This window comes from Gastrolobium bilobum, unplaced genomic scaffold, assembly GCF_033153095.1.
Source record: "Gastrolobium bilobum isolate Gb01-03AN ecotype WA unplaced genomic scaffold, APGP_CSIRO_Gbil_v1 utg38290, whole genome shotgun sequence".
Lineage (NCBI taxonomy): Eukaryota > Viridiplantae > Streptophyta > Magnoliopsida > Fabales > Fabaceae > Gastrolobium > Gastrolobium bilobum.
In genome coordinates, this window is record NW_026895641.1 from 116,857 (window position 1) to 131,539 (window position 14,683).

The 14,683-nt window shown below is 31.5% G+C and overlaps 1 protein-coding gene across 1 annotated transcript; it reads right to left on the reverse strand.

Annotated features, from left to right (window-relative positions):
• Positions 1-9,760: 9,760 nt before the first annotated feature.
• On the reverse strand, positions 9,761-12,865 carry LOC133286050 (transcription factor bHLH18-like). The gene is made up of 3 exons (XM_061483394.1): positions 12,329-12,865; positions 10,217-10,591; positions 9,761-9,947 (listed from the first exon to the last, which is right to left on the reverse strand). Exons 1-3 carry the CDS (start codon positions 12,863-12,865, stop codon positions 9,852-9,854), a joined length of 1,008 nt encoding a protein of 335 aa, XP_061339378.1. The 3' UTR covers positions 9,761-9,851.
• Between the last annotated feature and the right edge of the window lie 1,818 nt (positions 12,866-14,683).

Genomic DNA, 14,683 nt, shown 5'->3' on the forward strand with positions numbered 1-14,683 from the left:
CCCAATACTCCTAAGAGGCCCAAATATTTCTTACGTTGTGAGCTAGTTGCTCTTCCTCCGGCAGTTCCGCCAGCGATGGTGGCTAACACTCCGGCAGCATTATTGGGCAATTGGTACTGTTGCGCGGCCTGCTGTCTATCCCGCGCTGGAGTTCCTTGTCGTCTATCAGTGGAGACATCGCGCGTGTTCCTGTTATCATTATTTCTGACAGGGTTATAGTCTCTCCTGGGATATGCCCTTTGTCGGTTAGGGTTTTGATCGCGATCAGGACTTCTATCGCGCCTTCTTTGTGCCTTATATTCTCTACAACTAGAAATGAATTCTTGGAGTTTGCCTGCTCTGATAAGTATTTCAAAGGTGTTTTTCAAGTCAAAACACTCATCAGTGGTATGACCGGTATCATTATAGAACTCACAGAATTTGGTTTCGTCACGTTGTCCTCCTTTTTTCAACGGTGGGGGTTTAGCAATGCATACATAACCAGTTTGGAAGACTTCCTCCAGGACTCGTCTTCGGGACGTATTCAAGGGAGTGTAATTATCAAACTTTTCCCACTTTCTTTTCTCTCGGAATCGTCTTTGAAAATTCTTTTGGACATCTTTTTCAAATTGGTCTGATTCTGTTTTGGTTCCAGACGTATCCCGCGATCGTTTGTAATCTTCAAGATTAATGAATTTTTCAGACCGCGCTCTTAGTTCCTCTATGGTTCGTGGGCGTTGTTTAGCTAACAACATAGAGAAAGGACCCTCAAGTAATCCTTCTATGATAAGATGTAGGGAAACTTGTGGATCCAAATCTCTTGCTAGGAGCGCTTCATCAAAAAACCTATTAAGGTAATCACGCAAAGTTTCATGTGCTCCTTGTCGTACAGTTTTCAAGGCATGTGTGGATTTATACTGCGCTTTGCTTGTTGCAAAACGTACAAGGAATTAGTTGGTTAGATCCTCCTAACTTTGAACTAAATTAGTTGTTAAAGCGGAATACCATCTGAGCGCCATTTCCTTCAGGGTTGTTGGGAATAGCCTGCAAGATATATGATCAGCAACATCTTGTGCCATCATGTTCGTCTGGAATTGTTCTAGATGTTCTTGCGGGTCTCCCTTTCCATTATACTTTTCGGTGGTAATTTTTACGTCCCTAGGAATGGGGATGCTCACGATACATGGGGTAAAGGGATGGAAGACCCGTGGAACTGTTCTAGAATTGCCCTAGGAAATTTCATCGGTTTCTTTTTCTTCTTCACCTTTCTTGTTATGTCCAGAAGGTCCAGGATCTTGTTTCGAGTGTTCATGTACTGGCTCACTTTCGCCAGAATTCTCCAACTCCTTTTCGGCTTCTTTCTCAGGTTCTTTTTGTTTTTCTTTTCCTTTTTCCTGGTTTTTCTCTCTAGCTTTTTGTGATTTTTTCAATCGAGCTAAATCTCGATTATGCTGGGCGATTTTTTTTGTTTTGTTGAGTGATGAGTTTCAACAAGTGTTGAGTTGTGGGTGGGTTATCGTTGTGCACAGAGATTGGTGCAACCGACGAAGCTGATTTTTCATAGGAGGCAGGTGTCTCTTTCTGCTTCCCTTTGGAACCGTTATGAGATTTGCTTCTGGAATCAACCATGTTTTTAAATTGTGAATAGATGGGTTCTAAATGATAGCTCCCCACAGACGGCGCCAATGATCCACCCAAGTACAATATGGGCTGGCCAAAGTGTACTAGGCCAAATCACACACAGTTGAAGCGAGAAGGCTTTTGGGTAATCTGTCTTTTGGGCTAGTGGTTATTGATGATGATGATAGGACTTTGGTTCTCCTTCGGCGCGGTGAGCCTGACTAGGGGATACCTGCAATGACACTCCGACGCTCAAGTCAGTATCAATGTCAGGTTTATGTGTATTCTTACTGAATTAGATGATAATACATGGGCATGTACCCTCTGTTTATATAGTGGTTCTGATGCCGCCTTAGGAAGGCGGTATGGCCTCTGATTGGCTGTTCATGGGCTGCAGGTTCTGCTGGTGCTTCTATAACCTTATCTCTTGATGTCAGGCTATCTTGATAGAGTGGTGGCAAGCTGGTGCTATCTTTTGTTTTCTTGCACACAAGCGCAGTGGACCTTTATTAGTCTCTAAGATTGTTTCCTTATCTCTGAAGTTATGTTAAAGGGCGATTTCATGCGCAATGGTGGCATCGCGCCCTGTTATGCGCGATGGAAGCCATTGCGCCCCACTCTGGACCTTGTGGGTTTGAGCCTTATTCTATATATTTAGGTCTCTGATGGGCCTATCATATTTTATCCAGACCAAATTTGAGTATTAAAAATTAGACCATCGTATTTTCATGTTGAGTTCAAGTCATTAGATTGATCTAATCTAGCACAATATGCACAATATTTTTTTTTTAAAAAATACTTTTTCATAATTAATGACAAGTAACAAAACTTCTTGAACTTAATGAAATTAATATCTTTGCTATAATAATATAATATATTTATATTAATATATTTAATTTTAAAATATATCTACCATCGTCACATCAGGGGCTATTTGCACCGATATTTATTATTCTTTATTGTAAAATATCTCTTAGTTTCATTTTTTTACTTCAAAATTTTTATGATTTAGCTAATCATTCTATCAAAATTTATATATTTTATTTAAGGGTTTTCGTTTTATCCTTTAATATAACACAACAAACTTTCCTACCCTCACAATATTTTGTGGGGCCCACACTTTTTAAAACAAAAAAATAAATAAAAAATTAAGACACGCAAAACGAATCTCTATAACATTACACAATCACTTTTCCTATAACATAACTTTTATAAAACCCTTTATTTAAATATGTAAGCAGTCGAATCATTAGTTGAGTCATAACTAAATCAACTTTATCTTTGGTAAAAAAAATTTAACCCATTAAAAATAATAAATCAAAATCAAGTTACATCAGATCCGGTTCAACGTATCAATAAACACTCTTACCCTAACTTACCAATTTAATATTTGTATAACTAAAAGAATAATGTGACCCGTCCTATGTTTAGAGGACCAAATATATATTTAGTCTATGTTTTATAAAATATTATTATCAGGCAATCATATGCTATGAAGCATCGACATTTCAAAAATTCTTCGCGACACTCCGACACTTCCCAACACTCCAATACTCGTTGCAAAGATTCAAAAAAGATTCAAAGGTTATGTTGCATTGCATTTTGAATTCCAACTATTAGATTCGTTAGATTACGATTACGATTTTATTGAGTTTAATATAAACATTTGGGATATCTTATGTTTCTTTGTAAAATTGATGGGTATTATAAGTTTAGTTTTATTTTTTTTTGTTAAATTATTGAATACTAAATATAATATACACTACATAAATTAAAAATATTATATAAATTAAAACATGTCCTAATGTGTCAAAATTTAAATTTTTTTAAAATTAAAGTGTTGGAGTGTCATGTCATATCATATCTCGTATTCTGTATTAATATGGGTGCAACATAGATCATATGCATCCATCTCATTTTGTAAAGATCGATCTTTTTAGCTCAATTATGATGACGTTGTATAAAGTAGCAAAAGTAAGTAATTAAGAAAAGTGTCCTCGTTCGTTATGCCCGTGACTTTCCTCTCCTTTCTTAGTAAATTAATTTATTCCAGTATGAAAACATGAATCACGTTGGCATGATGAATTAGTCCTCGTTAATATGGTAGTTAAAATTTTAATTTATTACTATAATTTATGTTTTATTTTTTTTAAAAAAAAATAATTTTATTAATATTTCAAATATTTTTATAATTTATGATCTTATGTTTTGTGATTTTTTATTCTCTTTTTAATTTTACTTAAAATCTAAATTTTAACTACTTGATCGTTAGAAGTTGCGCTTTTTCGACACAAATCGTCTGGTTTGGACTTTCGCAAGCGAAGATGAATCACGTTGTCCTTTATGTCTTTGAATTCTTTTTTAACAGTTCAGTTATGTTGATTGATGGTTTTTCAGTGGGGTCCACGGTGTAAAAGCTGCTATAATGATCATGCCAAGCACATTACATTTTTTTTCCCGTTGAAATGAAGAAAATATCTCATTCAATTCCTTTCTGATTAGGGTACTTAAAGTTAAATTGTTGCGGGTGTTTTAAATATAAATAATGGCGCAGTCGTAAAAAATCATGCTTGTGTTTATTTTTCTTAATTTTAATTAGTTCATATTATAATATATTTAAATTGGAGAATAATCTATTTATAAATTTTTTTGTAGATTTTTGCAAATTACACTATATACTCTCAGAAATACATAGTGTAACATAATGTATTTCTAGAGTACATAATATAGTTTGTAAAAAAAAAGTTTGTAAATATAACCATCTTCATTTAAATTATATTAAATACAAAGCACCTGAGCAGGCAGTACCAAAAAGAATTATAATTCTATTAAATATTTTAAATTTTACTAAAAATATCTTTTATACAAGTGGAATTGAAACCTACTACAATTTACTCAAATCTCTTATAAAAAATATTTTAAGTTTTAGATAGGGCCAAATACAAATTGTAGCTTGGGCCAAATTATAATTTTAACCCGGGCTAAATTATATATAATTATATATAATAAGTATAATTTATTAAAATTTAGTCTGGACCGAGGCCACATCTATGATGCATGCGGCTCTCCCACTGAACAAGAGAATGAGACTAATTTCTTAGGAGGCGTTTGTTGGAGAATTTTTTTTTATTCATAAATTATGATCTTTAAGAATGTAGTCGGAATTTGACTTTTCAAAAAATGTAATATAAAAATTATTTAGTGGGTCAAAATATTCTAAAAATATTGAATTAATTTTCCTGATGTTATGTTTGGTTGATTGTAAAATATTATTATAAATATATTAAATTTTCTATTTTCACGAGAATCCAAAAATATCACCTTAGATGATATTTTTGGTAAAGTTTTACTCATAAAATAAAATTATGGAAAAATCACATTACGGATAAAATTGTGAGAAATTCTCTATTAAATGTAGGTAACTTAGGTTACTATCTTTAGTTTTTCACAATCTAAACAAAAATTTTCTAGCAAAATCACCCCTTAATCAAGGTATAAAGTGCAAAAATATTAGCTCTGACCCAAAGAGCATCTGTATCAAATACACGACGCCACAGTTCATTGTCGAGTACCTATATTGTACCGACATCGATACAGAACACGGGATACGACACGACACGACACGATATTCTGACACGTTAATTCTAAAAAATATTAAATTTTGAATGTTAGGACACATTTTGATATTATATAATATTTTTAATTTATGTAATATACAGCAGATTAGATTAGATTGAAAAACCAAGTGTGACCGATAAGATATTGACGTGTGCGACTCCAACGCCTAGTGGATTTATAATCGTTCCTACTCCCACGTGTAAGGTCCATATTGCAAAATGAAAAAGCAATGATTTAGATTTTCTAAAAGGGATAAACTTTTCTTATTTTACAGAAATTAAAAACTTATCTCCTATTGAAACAAAATGGTGGGACTATCATTTTTTTAAAAGAAAATAAAACAAAAAAAATTTGACACACAACACCATGTTTCCATGTTTCTACAAAAAAAATATCTTCTCACATGTGGATAGAGAAAATCATTGCTATTTGTAAAATTTGTAAATGATATAATAAGTTAATAACTTTTTAAAACTCATTTTTAAATTTTTTCAAATACTTATTACGTAAATTATCCTTGAATGTTGAATCCTTTGGAGTAGTCATTTATTAATAACATTATTTCGGCTCATTAAGCTAACACATAATGAAAAGGAGAAATATTAGTATTAATTATATTAAATTTCTCTTTGATTTAATAAGCACGGGATTTTTTAATTTACAGGCTGTTAGTCACCATAGTTTTTTTTTTTTTTTTTTAATCAGTCACCATAGTTTTGTGATGTGATGGGTGTGCGTCATAATGATTCTATTTTTTGATATTATTTTTTTAAAAAATGATTTTATTTTATATTTCTGTGTCTTGAAAAAATTTCTGAAAGAAAAAATGTGTTTGATAAAATATTTTATTTTTATTCCGAGAATGAAAATTGTGTTTGATAACACAACAAATAATAGAATAAAAATTTATTCTTATTAAACATTTTCTTTTTAAGTCAATGTTTCATGCAGTTGAGTTCCATGTGTTCTTCTCACAAGTTTGCTTCCTTGCTTCACATTGTTAGTCTGATGATAACAATATCAAAATTTGAAAATTGTTTGACGTGTGTCCAGCTTAATATATTTTAAGGGTCAAAGTGAGAATAAATTCAATCTAAATATAACAAAAAGTAAAAATTGTGATTAAACTATTCATTTACTCTAGTATTTTCATGAAATTCTTATATTTTTATAGAAATTTTGACCTATTGAAAAAAGACAAGTTGAAGAACTCAAGTAAAGAGAATAATCAAGCTCCTGTCCAACCGCACTTCTAAGGCAAGTATGATGCTGCCAGCGTCAACAACTAAATTACCTTCAGTTTCTCCTTCTCCACACCACTAATGTGAGAGAGACGCTAATAGCACCAATACTTCCAATTCTCCGCACCACTAGCGTGAAAACGACACTAGTAGCTCCAAAGCATAAATTAGTTTTTGTTTATTACCGCACCATTAGCACCTAATAAAATCGAGTTTTTACTTAAAAGGGGAGTAAAAAATGGATAAACGTAAAATTATAATAAAAAAAAGTTTGGCGTTTGTCATTTTAAATGACATAACTTATGTCATTTAAGAGAGAGATAAACACAAGGAATAAAAATTATGGAAGAGAAAATGAGTGATTTTTTTAATTTAAATTTTAAATAAAAAATATTTTGTGTATCTATCTCTCTCTTAAAATGACGTAACTTTATGTCATTCCATAAAAAAAACGTAAAAACAAAGGAAATGTTACAAAAACGTTTTAATACAAAAAGAGAGAGGTAAAAACGCCGATTTTAAATTTAAAAGCGAGTTTTTAACTACTTTGTCCACTAGCGCGTTAAGGCACACATTACACATTTTTGTTGTTGTTGGTAAACTGCACACATTGCACATTAATATCAAAGAAGTGGACCTACTAAAATAGTGCGCTCCATCAAATTCAAATTATATTGAAAGGTATTGTTGCGCACACGATAATGCTTTACTTAAATATAAATGACAGATCCAATTTTTTGTTGATAATTGATTCTTGCTATGTAAGAAAAGTAATGACCACAAACATGTTTCCCAGCGGACAATGATATCTCTACCTTTGGTATCCTAAAATAGAGTAGGGATATTGTTACTATCAAAATTTTCTATTACCAACTCATTACCTATTTAATAATCATTAGATCAACATTTTCTCTTTTTTCAAAAACTTTTTAACATTATTTTTCTTTGATTCAATGGTGATTAAATAGGTAGTAAGTTAGTAGTAAAAAAATTTGGTAATAAAAATATCCTCTCTCTCTAAAATATGATTTGAAGTTCTAAACATGAAGAATCCTATGTATTTTTAATAGATTATCAACATCATTCTAATTACTTTAAAAAAAATTTGAAACGAAATTATAAAAATATTTAATATTCCAAAAACTTGAAAAGTAAGTAATATTTTTTTCGTAATTGAAAAGATTATTAATAAAGAGAAAGGTTATATTCACAAATTTTTTATTTAAAAACTCTTTATTTTTTACCGGTAAGACATAATATAGTTTGTAAGTTGTGAAAAATAAAAAATTGTCATTAATGAAATATAAAATAATTCAACCTTTCATATTACTCTCTTAAAATTGACTAAATCTTTTTAATTTATTTTTCTTAATTAATATATAATTCATACTTTATTTTTCAAAATTTAAATTTTAAAATATTAAAAGTGATTATAAGTAGTTTTTATATTTTTAATTTATATTATTAAATTTTAAATATTTCCTCATTCAAATTAGTTGTTTGTTTTTGTTTATATTTATTTTATTTTATATAAATATGTGTCTAATATATAAAATGCTTGCAATTCATTTGGAAATTATCTTTTCAACTCGATATAGTAGCATTAATGGACATTGATTGCACGCATTTACGTAAACAACAAAAGAGGCAATCAATCAAACCAAGAAAGACAGGAGAGGCTTTGAAAAAAATCTCAAGTCGGTTATTGTATTATCGCTCTATTCTTTATCAACATTGATGTACATGAATCCAATACAATGCTTTTTTCGCCACGTTAAATATATGGTCCAATTATTGGGACCATATTTGTGTCTCTTATGGCGATTTATTTGACAAACGCATTTAAAACAATTTTAATGGTCGAGAGTGTTAATAAAACTGGACCGATGTAATGCAAAAAAAAAACTGGACCGATCTAGTCGGGTCGATCCGAAAATCGATAAATCGGTTAAATAATCGGTTCAGTTAAAGTAATGGATCGGCCATGCATCAGAATCGATATGACCCGGTCAGTAACGGATCTGTGTGTGTGCAAGTGGACACACAATTTTTTTGAAAAAAATAATAAAATATATTTTGGGTCAACAACAAAAATACAAAACTCAATTTAATCTCTTAAAAAAAAATTGACTCGTGATCCCTTTAAATTCCAAAATAGACCCATATTAGTCCTTTTGAGGGATTAATGTGGGTCTTTTTGAATTTCAGAGCACCATGATTTTGATTATCTGGGTCTTTTTTTGAATTCTGAGAGATCATGAATAGAATTTTTTTCCCTAAGAGATTAAATTGAGGTCCGTAATTTTTATTGAGGACCCAAATTGTTCTATTGTAACAGTTTAATTGACTCTTGATTATTTTTTTATATTAAGTTAAAATTTTCTTTTCTTTTTTTTTGTTTATATTATTTTGTATTTTAATATATTTAAATTTTTCTTTAAATTTTTTTTCCTTTATTCTTTTATTCCAAGTGTGCAGACAATAAAAAAATTCTAGGTCCGCTATTGGACCCGGTCTAACCCGGCCGATTTTCTTGAAAACCGGTGACTCGGTTGGTTAACTAGTGACCCAGCCCGGTCCCTAAAAAAAAATTCCAAATTTTCTTTCTTTAAAAGAAAAACATGATGGACATATTGAATATTTTTTTGCTTATTGACTTACATAAGTTATGTACCTACAACATTAATATTATCGCAATTATGCAATACGTAGACAATTTTGATTTGATTTATAATTAGAGATGTCGTTTTTTGAACCTAAAGCCCCGTATCATGATCATCATATTTTTGTTTGATATTTTATTGGATAATAATATATGACTTATTATTTTTTATATTAAAATATTCAAAAATTTATGATTTTCTTTTAGATATTTGAATACGTTTACAACTTTTTTTGTTTACAACTCTTACAACCTCAATTATGTTTTACCGGGAGTACACTCCAGGGAGAACATAGTTGAAGTTGTAAGAGTTATAAACAAAAAAAAGTTATAAACCTAACCCTCCCTAATTTTTTACCGAGTCATGTGGTTGAACCAGTAACCACTGGTAATCAGTGACCCAATAATTCAGTACCTCGATCGGGTCAGTCACCGGACCAGTTTTAATAACAAGACCAACCCTCGAATATTATAATAAAAAATAAAATCGGAACATAAATTCATCCAAAACACACTTATTTTATAAACAATAACAAACTGAGAAGCACTGCTACTGCTAGTGCCTAGAGAGCTCGTTACTCCGGACTAGATTAAACTATTTCACAAAGACCATAGCGCGCAACCAAACTCATAAAGGCGCAAGGTTACAAAAAAGTAACAACTCATAAAGCGCAACTAGGTGCACATAACGTTAAACTTCCCAGACAAAGTCCACACACGAGTTTGATACACTAGTACGGATCTGTATAGCTGGATATGTGATTTGAAAGCACTTGCTTTATGCTTTTCACTAAATCACTCGCCCTCATTCCAAACGCGTCACCCATCTGCAAAGCAAATTCATAGAGTTATCGTAACGCAATTATAATTTATGAGAATTAATTTTCTTTTTGAGAAAATTTTCTTATGCTACACTCACAATACATGAGTGAGTCCACGAAAAGATGAGAAGACAAAAAAAAAATCAAAATGAGACTCATTCATGCATTATGAGTATAGCATAAAAAAAATTTCTCATATAAAATGAGAAAACTATTTCTCATAATTTATATCAATTAACCATTCAATAATATGTGCAAAGATTAAGTGACTCTACCTGAGCGATAATAGTAATGCCAAGAGTTGAATTCCCAAACGGCAATACGCTGCTGCCGGTGACAAATAGATTAAGATTTTCAAGCTGGTCCAAGAGTTTGAGCTCAATGCCATTTTCCTTCTCGCAATGGATCTCAATGAGTACCTCATTCTCCAAGACTCTTGCTTCAACATCAGGTAGCAATTCGCTGCCCCTGCAGCAATCCTCGGAATTTGTTTCACTTGAAGTGTTATCTTCATTTGCACAAACTTCAGCCTTCTTGAGGATTATCATTGATTCTTTGCCTCTCATGTTTCGCTCTTCTAGCTCCGTTACACGTTCTTGAAGTTGTTTAACGTAATTGATAGCTTCACGAAGGATATTAGTCTTGTCCGTCTAAACATTAATTATAAGAAACCATTTAGTTTATGTCCCTTCACATGTTCGCAGTTCATTGCATCCAAGTTTATTTATAAATTTAAAAATTAACTTACACGTAAATGAATTTAGAAAAAAAAATTATTAAACTAAATTATCTGTTTACTTGAACAAAAAATTAAAAAATATAAACCGCATAGTTCAATGCGAAGAGTGATAAATAACATATTTTTTATGTAATCCTTGCGAGTTATGAGACACACCAACGTAACCGTACAGATACAGCGAGTCTTTCCTCTTTGGTATAAAATATTCTGCAGCACGTCCCAACTTCCCACAATGTTCTCTTCACTCGCGATTCTAATAGCGTGCAATGTCCTATGCATTTTCGGAATTTTTTTTATTTTTTATTTTTTTTAAAATACAAGGAAAGAAAAAGTTTGCTTTCAAAGTAATTAAGAAATAGCATATTCAACTTTATTTAAATTACTATACTGTGTCCGGTTATCTGGCATATCCCCGGCACATTAGTCCTTCTATAGAGAAAAAAATAGAGAGAGAAAGAGGAGAGAGAGAGGGAGAAGAAAAAAAGAAAAAAAGGATTATGGAATAAAATTCCCTCATTCTCATATCTGATATTATTATTTTCGCTTTATTCTACACTATTATTTTTTTAATTTTATCCTCTGGCTTTTGTCTTGGAAATACCAAGACCCCATTGTCATCGATATGATGCTTATCAAGAATTAATCAAATGACATCATGTACTAAACTAATAATACATATAAAAAATTAAAAAAAATTATATTTATAACTTTCTTGTTTATAAAAAATTATATTATATTTAAATGGTCAAATATAATATAACATATAAATTTATAAAAAAAAATTATCAATATAACCCCTCTAAAAAAAATTAATCATTTTAAAGGGAAAGAATTAAAAAACGATTAGAACATAAACCCCTACACAGAATGTCAAAACTGACGTATAAGGGCATCTTTGCTGCATAATATAGGATAAGGTCTGATAGTATAAGATCTGATAGTATAAGACCTGATTGGATAAGACCTAATTAAATTTTAACACTATCCAGCGTTTGGTATGATATTGTATAAGATAATATCCTCCAATATTTTAAAAATTAATATATTAAAAAATTTTATTTTAATATATAAATATTGAAATGATATATTAGTTCTTGGGAATTATAGTTGTAATCAATATTAATACCTCAACCCCTTATCAGGCCTAATCTACCACTCCTATGTCGGATTAAGTTATACATCATTTTGATGTATAAAAGGGTCCTGCTGTATAAGCTTATACTATACGATGGTTAAACCAAACAACTGAAAATGTCATAACGTATAGTATAAGCTTATACTATCAGACCTTATACATCGCACCAAACAAACTCTAAGACGAAGGGGGAGAATATTCTCACACAATTTTTTTTTATTATCAATCCACTACTTATCAGCATTTTCTCTCATTTCTCTGGTAAAATTAGATAGATAAAGGATTAGATGAAAATTTAACATGAGAAACAGCTATTCATTCAAATTGAATGTATTCCAATCTTATAATTACTTAATTATTAACCTAAGTATCTTAAAGGCTCAAACATCATTTTAACTTCAGAAATTAGAAATTTGTTTGTAAAAGGATTATCTGATATCTAAAACATATAACGAACATGTAAACAAAAGTGCATCATTGAATGATAAATATTGGGTGAAAGTAACAAATTACCTTCTTCAAGCCAGGAATAACTGCTGAAAGTGCTATGAACCTCTCTGTTAGTTCCTGCCTCCTTTTTCTCTCTGCCATGATGTGATCCAGAGTCTGAGAATCGCTCCTACCCCTCTTCGCTCCTTGTGTGGTCTTTGGTTTTGGTTCAATGTTTTGATTTTCCAGGATCCGTTTTTTGGAGGACAAAGGGGAATTAGATTTAGAAGAACATGTTCCTAGGCTTACCAATTCTGGGGTAGCTGGTATTATGGTCGAGTTATCGAAAGATAAAATGAATGTTCTTGGAGAGGACAATGGGCGAGGCCTTTTCACAGGCCTATTGGAGCCTCCTCCGATCTCATTTGAGGATAAACTGCTACCGTCTGTGGCGGCGGCGGCGGCGGCGGGGGCACCGGCAAATGTGGCGGTGAAGTCATTCTGGACAAAAGATCGAGTTTCACTTTCAGAAGAGAGAATCGGTTGCTGCAGGATTTCTCTGAGGAACTCCTCCTCCACATCACTGAGGCTCTGCTCTAGGAAATCATTATCATGACCCATTTCCTATATTAAATTAACAATAGAGTATGATATTATTATCCATCCATATGATAAAATTTATATTAATATAACGATCCAACATATATTATGAGTAATGAGTATGATAGCTATAGTATATATTAGTAATATTACCATATGAAAAGGTTGATTCTCCCATGAATGCTCCATTAGAAAGTAGAAGATGTGGGTTCTGCGATTATAGTCGGTCTTCAACAGTAGCACAGCACGAAGAGCCTTGGTTTTATGGGGATCCACGGAAGCCCATTAAATAACAATAATTATTAAATCTCCAGTACTTTTAGAATTTTGTGTCATTCAATACATAAAATAAGGTGGGCGAGACCGTGAGACCAATTAAGAGAGGAGAGAGAAAGTAATAAAATGGTTCTATTTATTTATTGTATGTATATGAGAAAATTCATCTCAAAATATATTTGTCAGTTACTAAGGGTGTGCATGACAACCATTCTGTTTCTTGACACTGTTTCTGAAAAGAAATAATTCTTTTCTATTTCTGTGCCTTGGAACAGTTTTTGAAAAAAAAAATATGTTTGATAACAAATAGTATGCATGAAATATACACTAAAAAAAAGTATCCACCGTTGAGATGATTATCAGTGTTTATCACCACTTAACTTCATGAGATCATTATAAGATGCAACTAAATTACATAAATTAACTGCACTAATCTAAAATACCTTATTATTTTCACCTTACTTTGAATCATATTCATCATAAAATATGAATATGATTTAATTCAAGAGTTCTTATCAACAAAAAAAAAAATTTTTTGTTATCAAAAAAAAATTTTTTTTTACCCAAAAAGAAGAAGGGATAATCGGTCTAACCCGGGTCAACCGGGTCACCGGATCGTCGGGTTTCGGCCGGGTCAACTGGTCCAATCCGGGTTGACTGTAGAAGCGGTCCAACTACCCGCTCGGGCAGGGGAACCCACCGGGTCGACCCGATCGTTCCGAGCCGGGTACACTGATCTGAACTGTTGTGCATGTTCTTGATGTATGAGTAGTGAATATTTCTTGGTTTAAGTTCCATGGGAATGGGCTTAAAGATTATTGCATGAACTTGTATTGGGAAATTTGAGTTTATGCTTTTCATTAATTCAATTCAAGATTAGGAATAATCTAGGAAGAATTTGATTACAAGTCATCAGTAAAATGATTCAAAATTAAGGGATTAATTTGAATCATTTTAGAACTGAATTTGGGAAAGTTTAGTGAGGTTCTACAAAAACTCAAATTCCATCAATTATAGGTGCTACAACAGTTAAACGCAGACATGCAATTTTTTAAGGGAAAGTCATTAAAATCAGAATTCTAGACTTTTAATATTCATTTTTTTACTCATATAAACGTGTTCTTACCATTCTTACTATAATTTGCATTTTAGAAAATATAACTTCCATTGAAAAAGCCATTACATTCGCATTCAAGAAAAACAAAAAAAGGAATAACCAAAAGAAATTGAATTTCCCGTTCCCAGATAACGATACTTGAATTCTTTGAATTCTATACTTCTTTTTACAAAAATCCTAACCAACAAAATGGCGCTGTTGTCAGGGAACGGTGCATGATTTAGTTTCTTTTTGAAGTTTTTTGGTTTAGTTTCTTGAATTTGTGATTATGTTACATTTTTAATTTTTGACAAGTTCTGAATTCTTTTTAATTCTTGCAGTTTACTAATTCTGAACGCAAAAAAAAAAGCACGGTTACAGACGTTCTGTCAAATCTGATTACCAAAGGAGATTGATTGATAGCTACACTATGGCAGACGAAAACAACTCAATCCATGAGAACAATG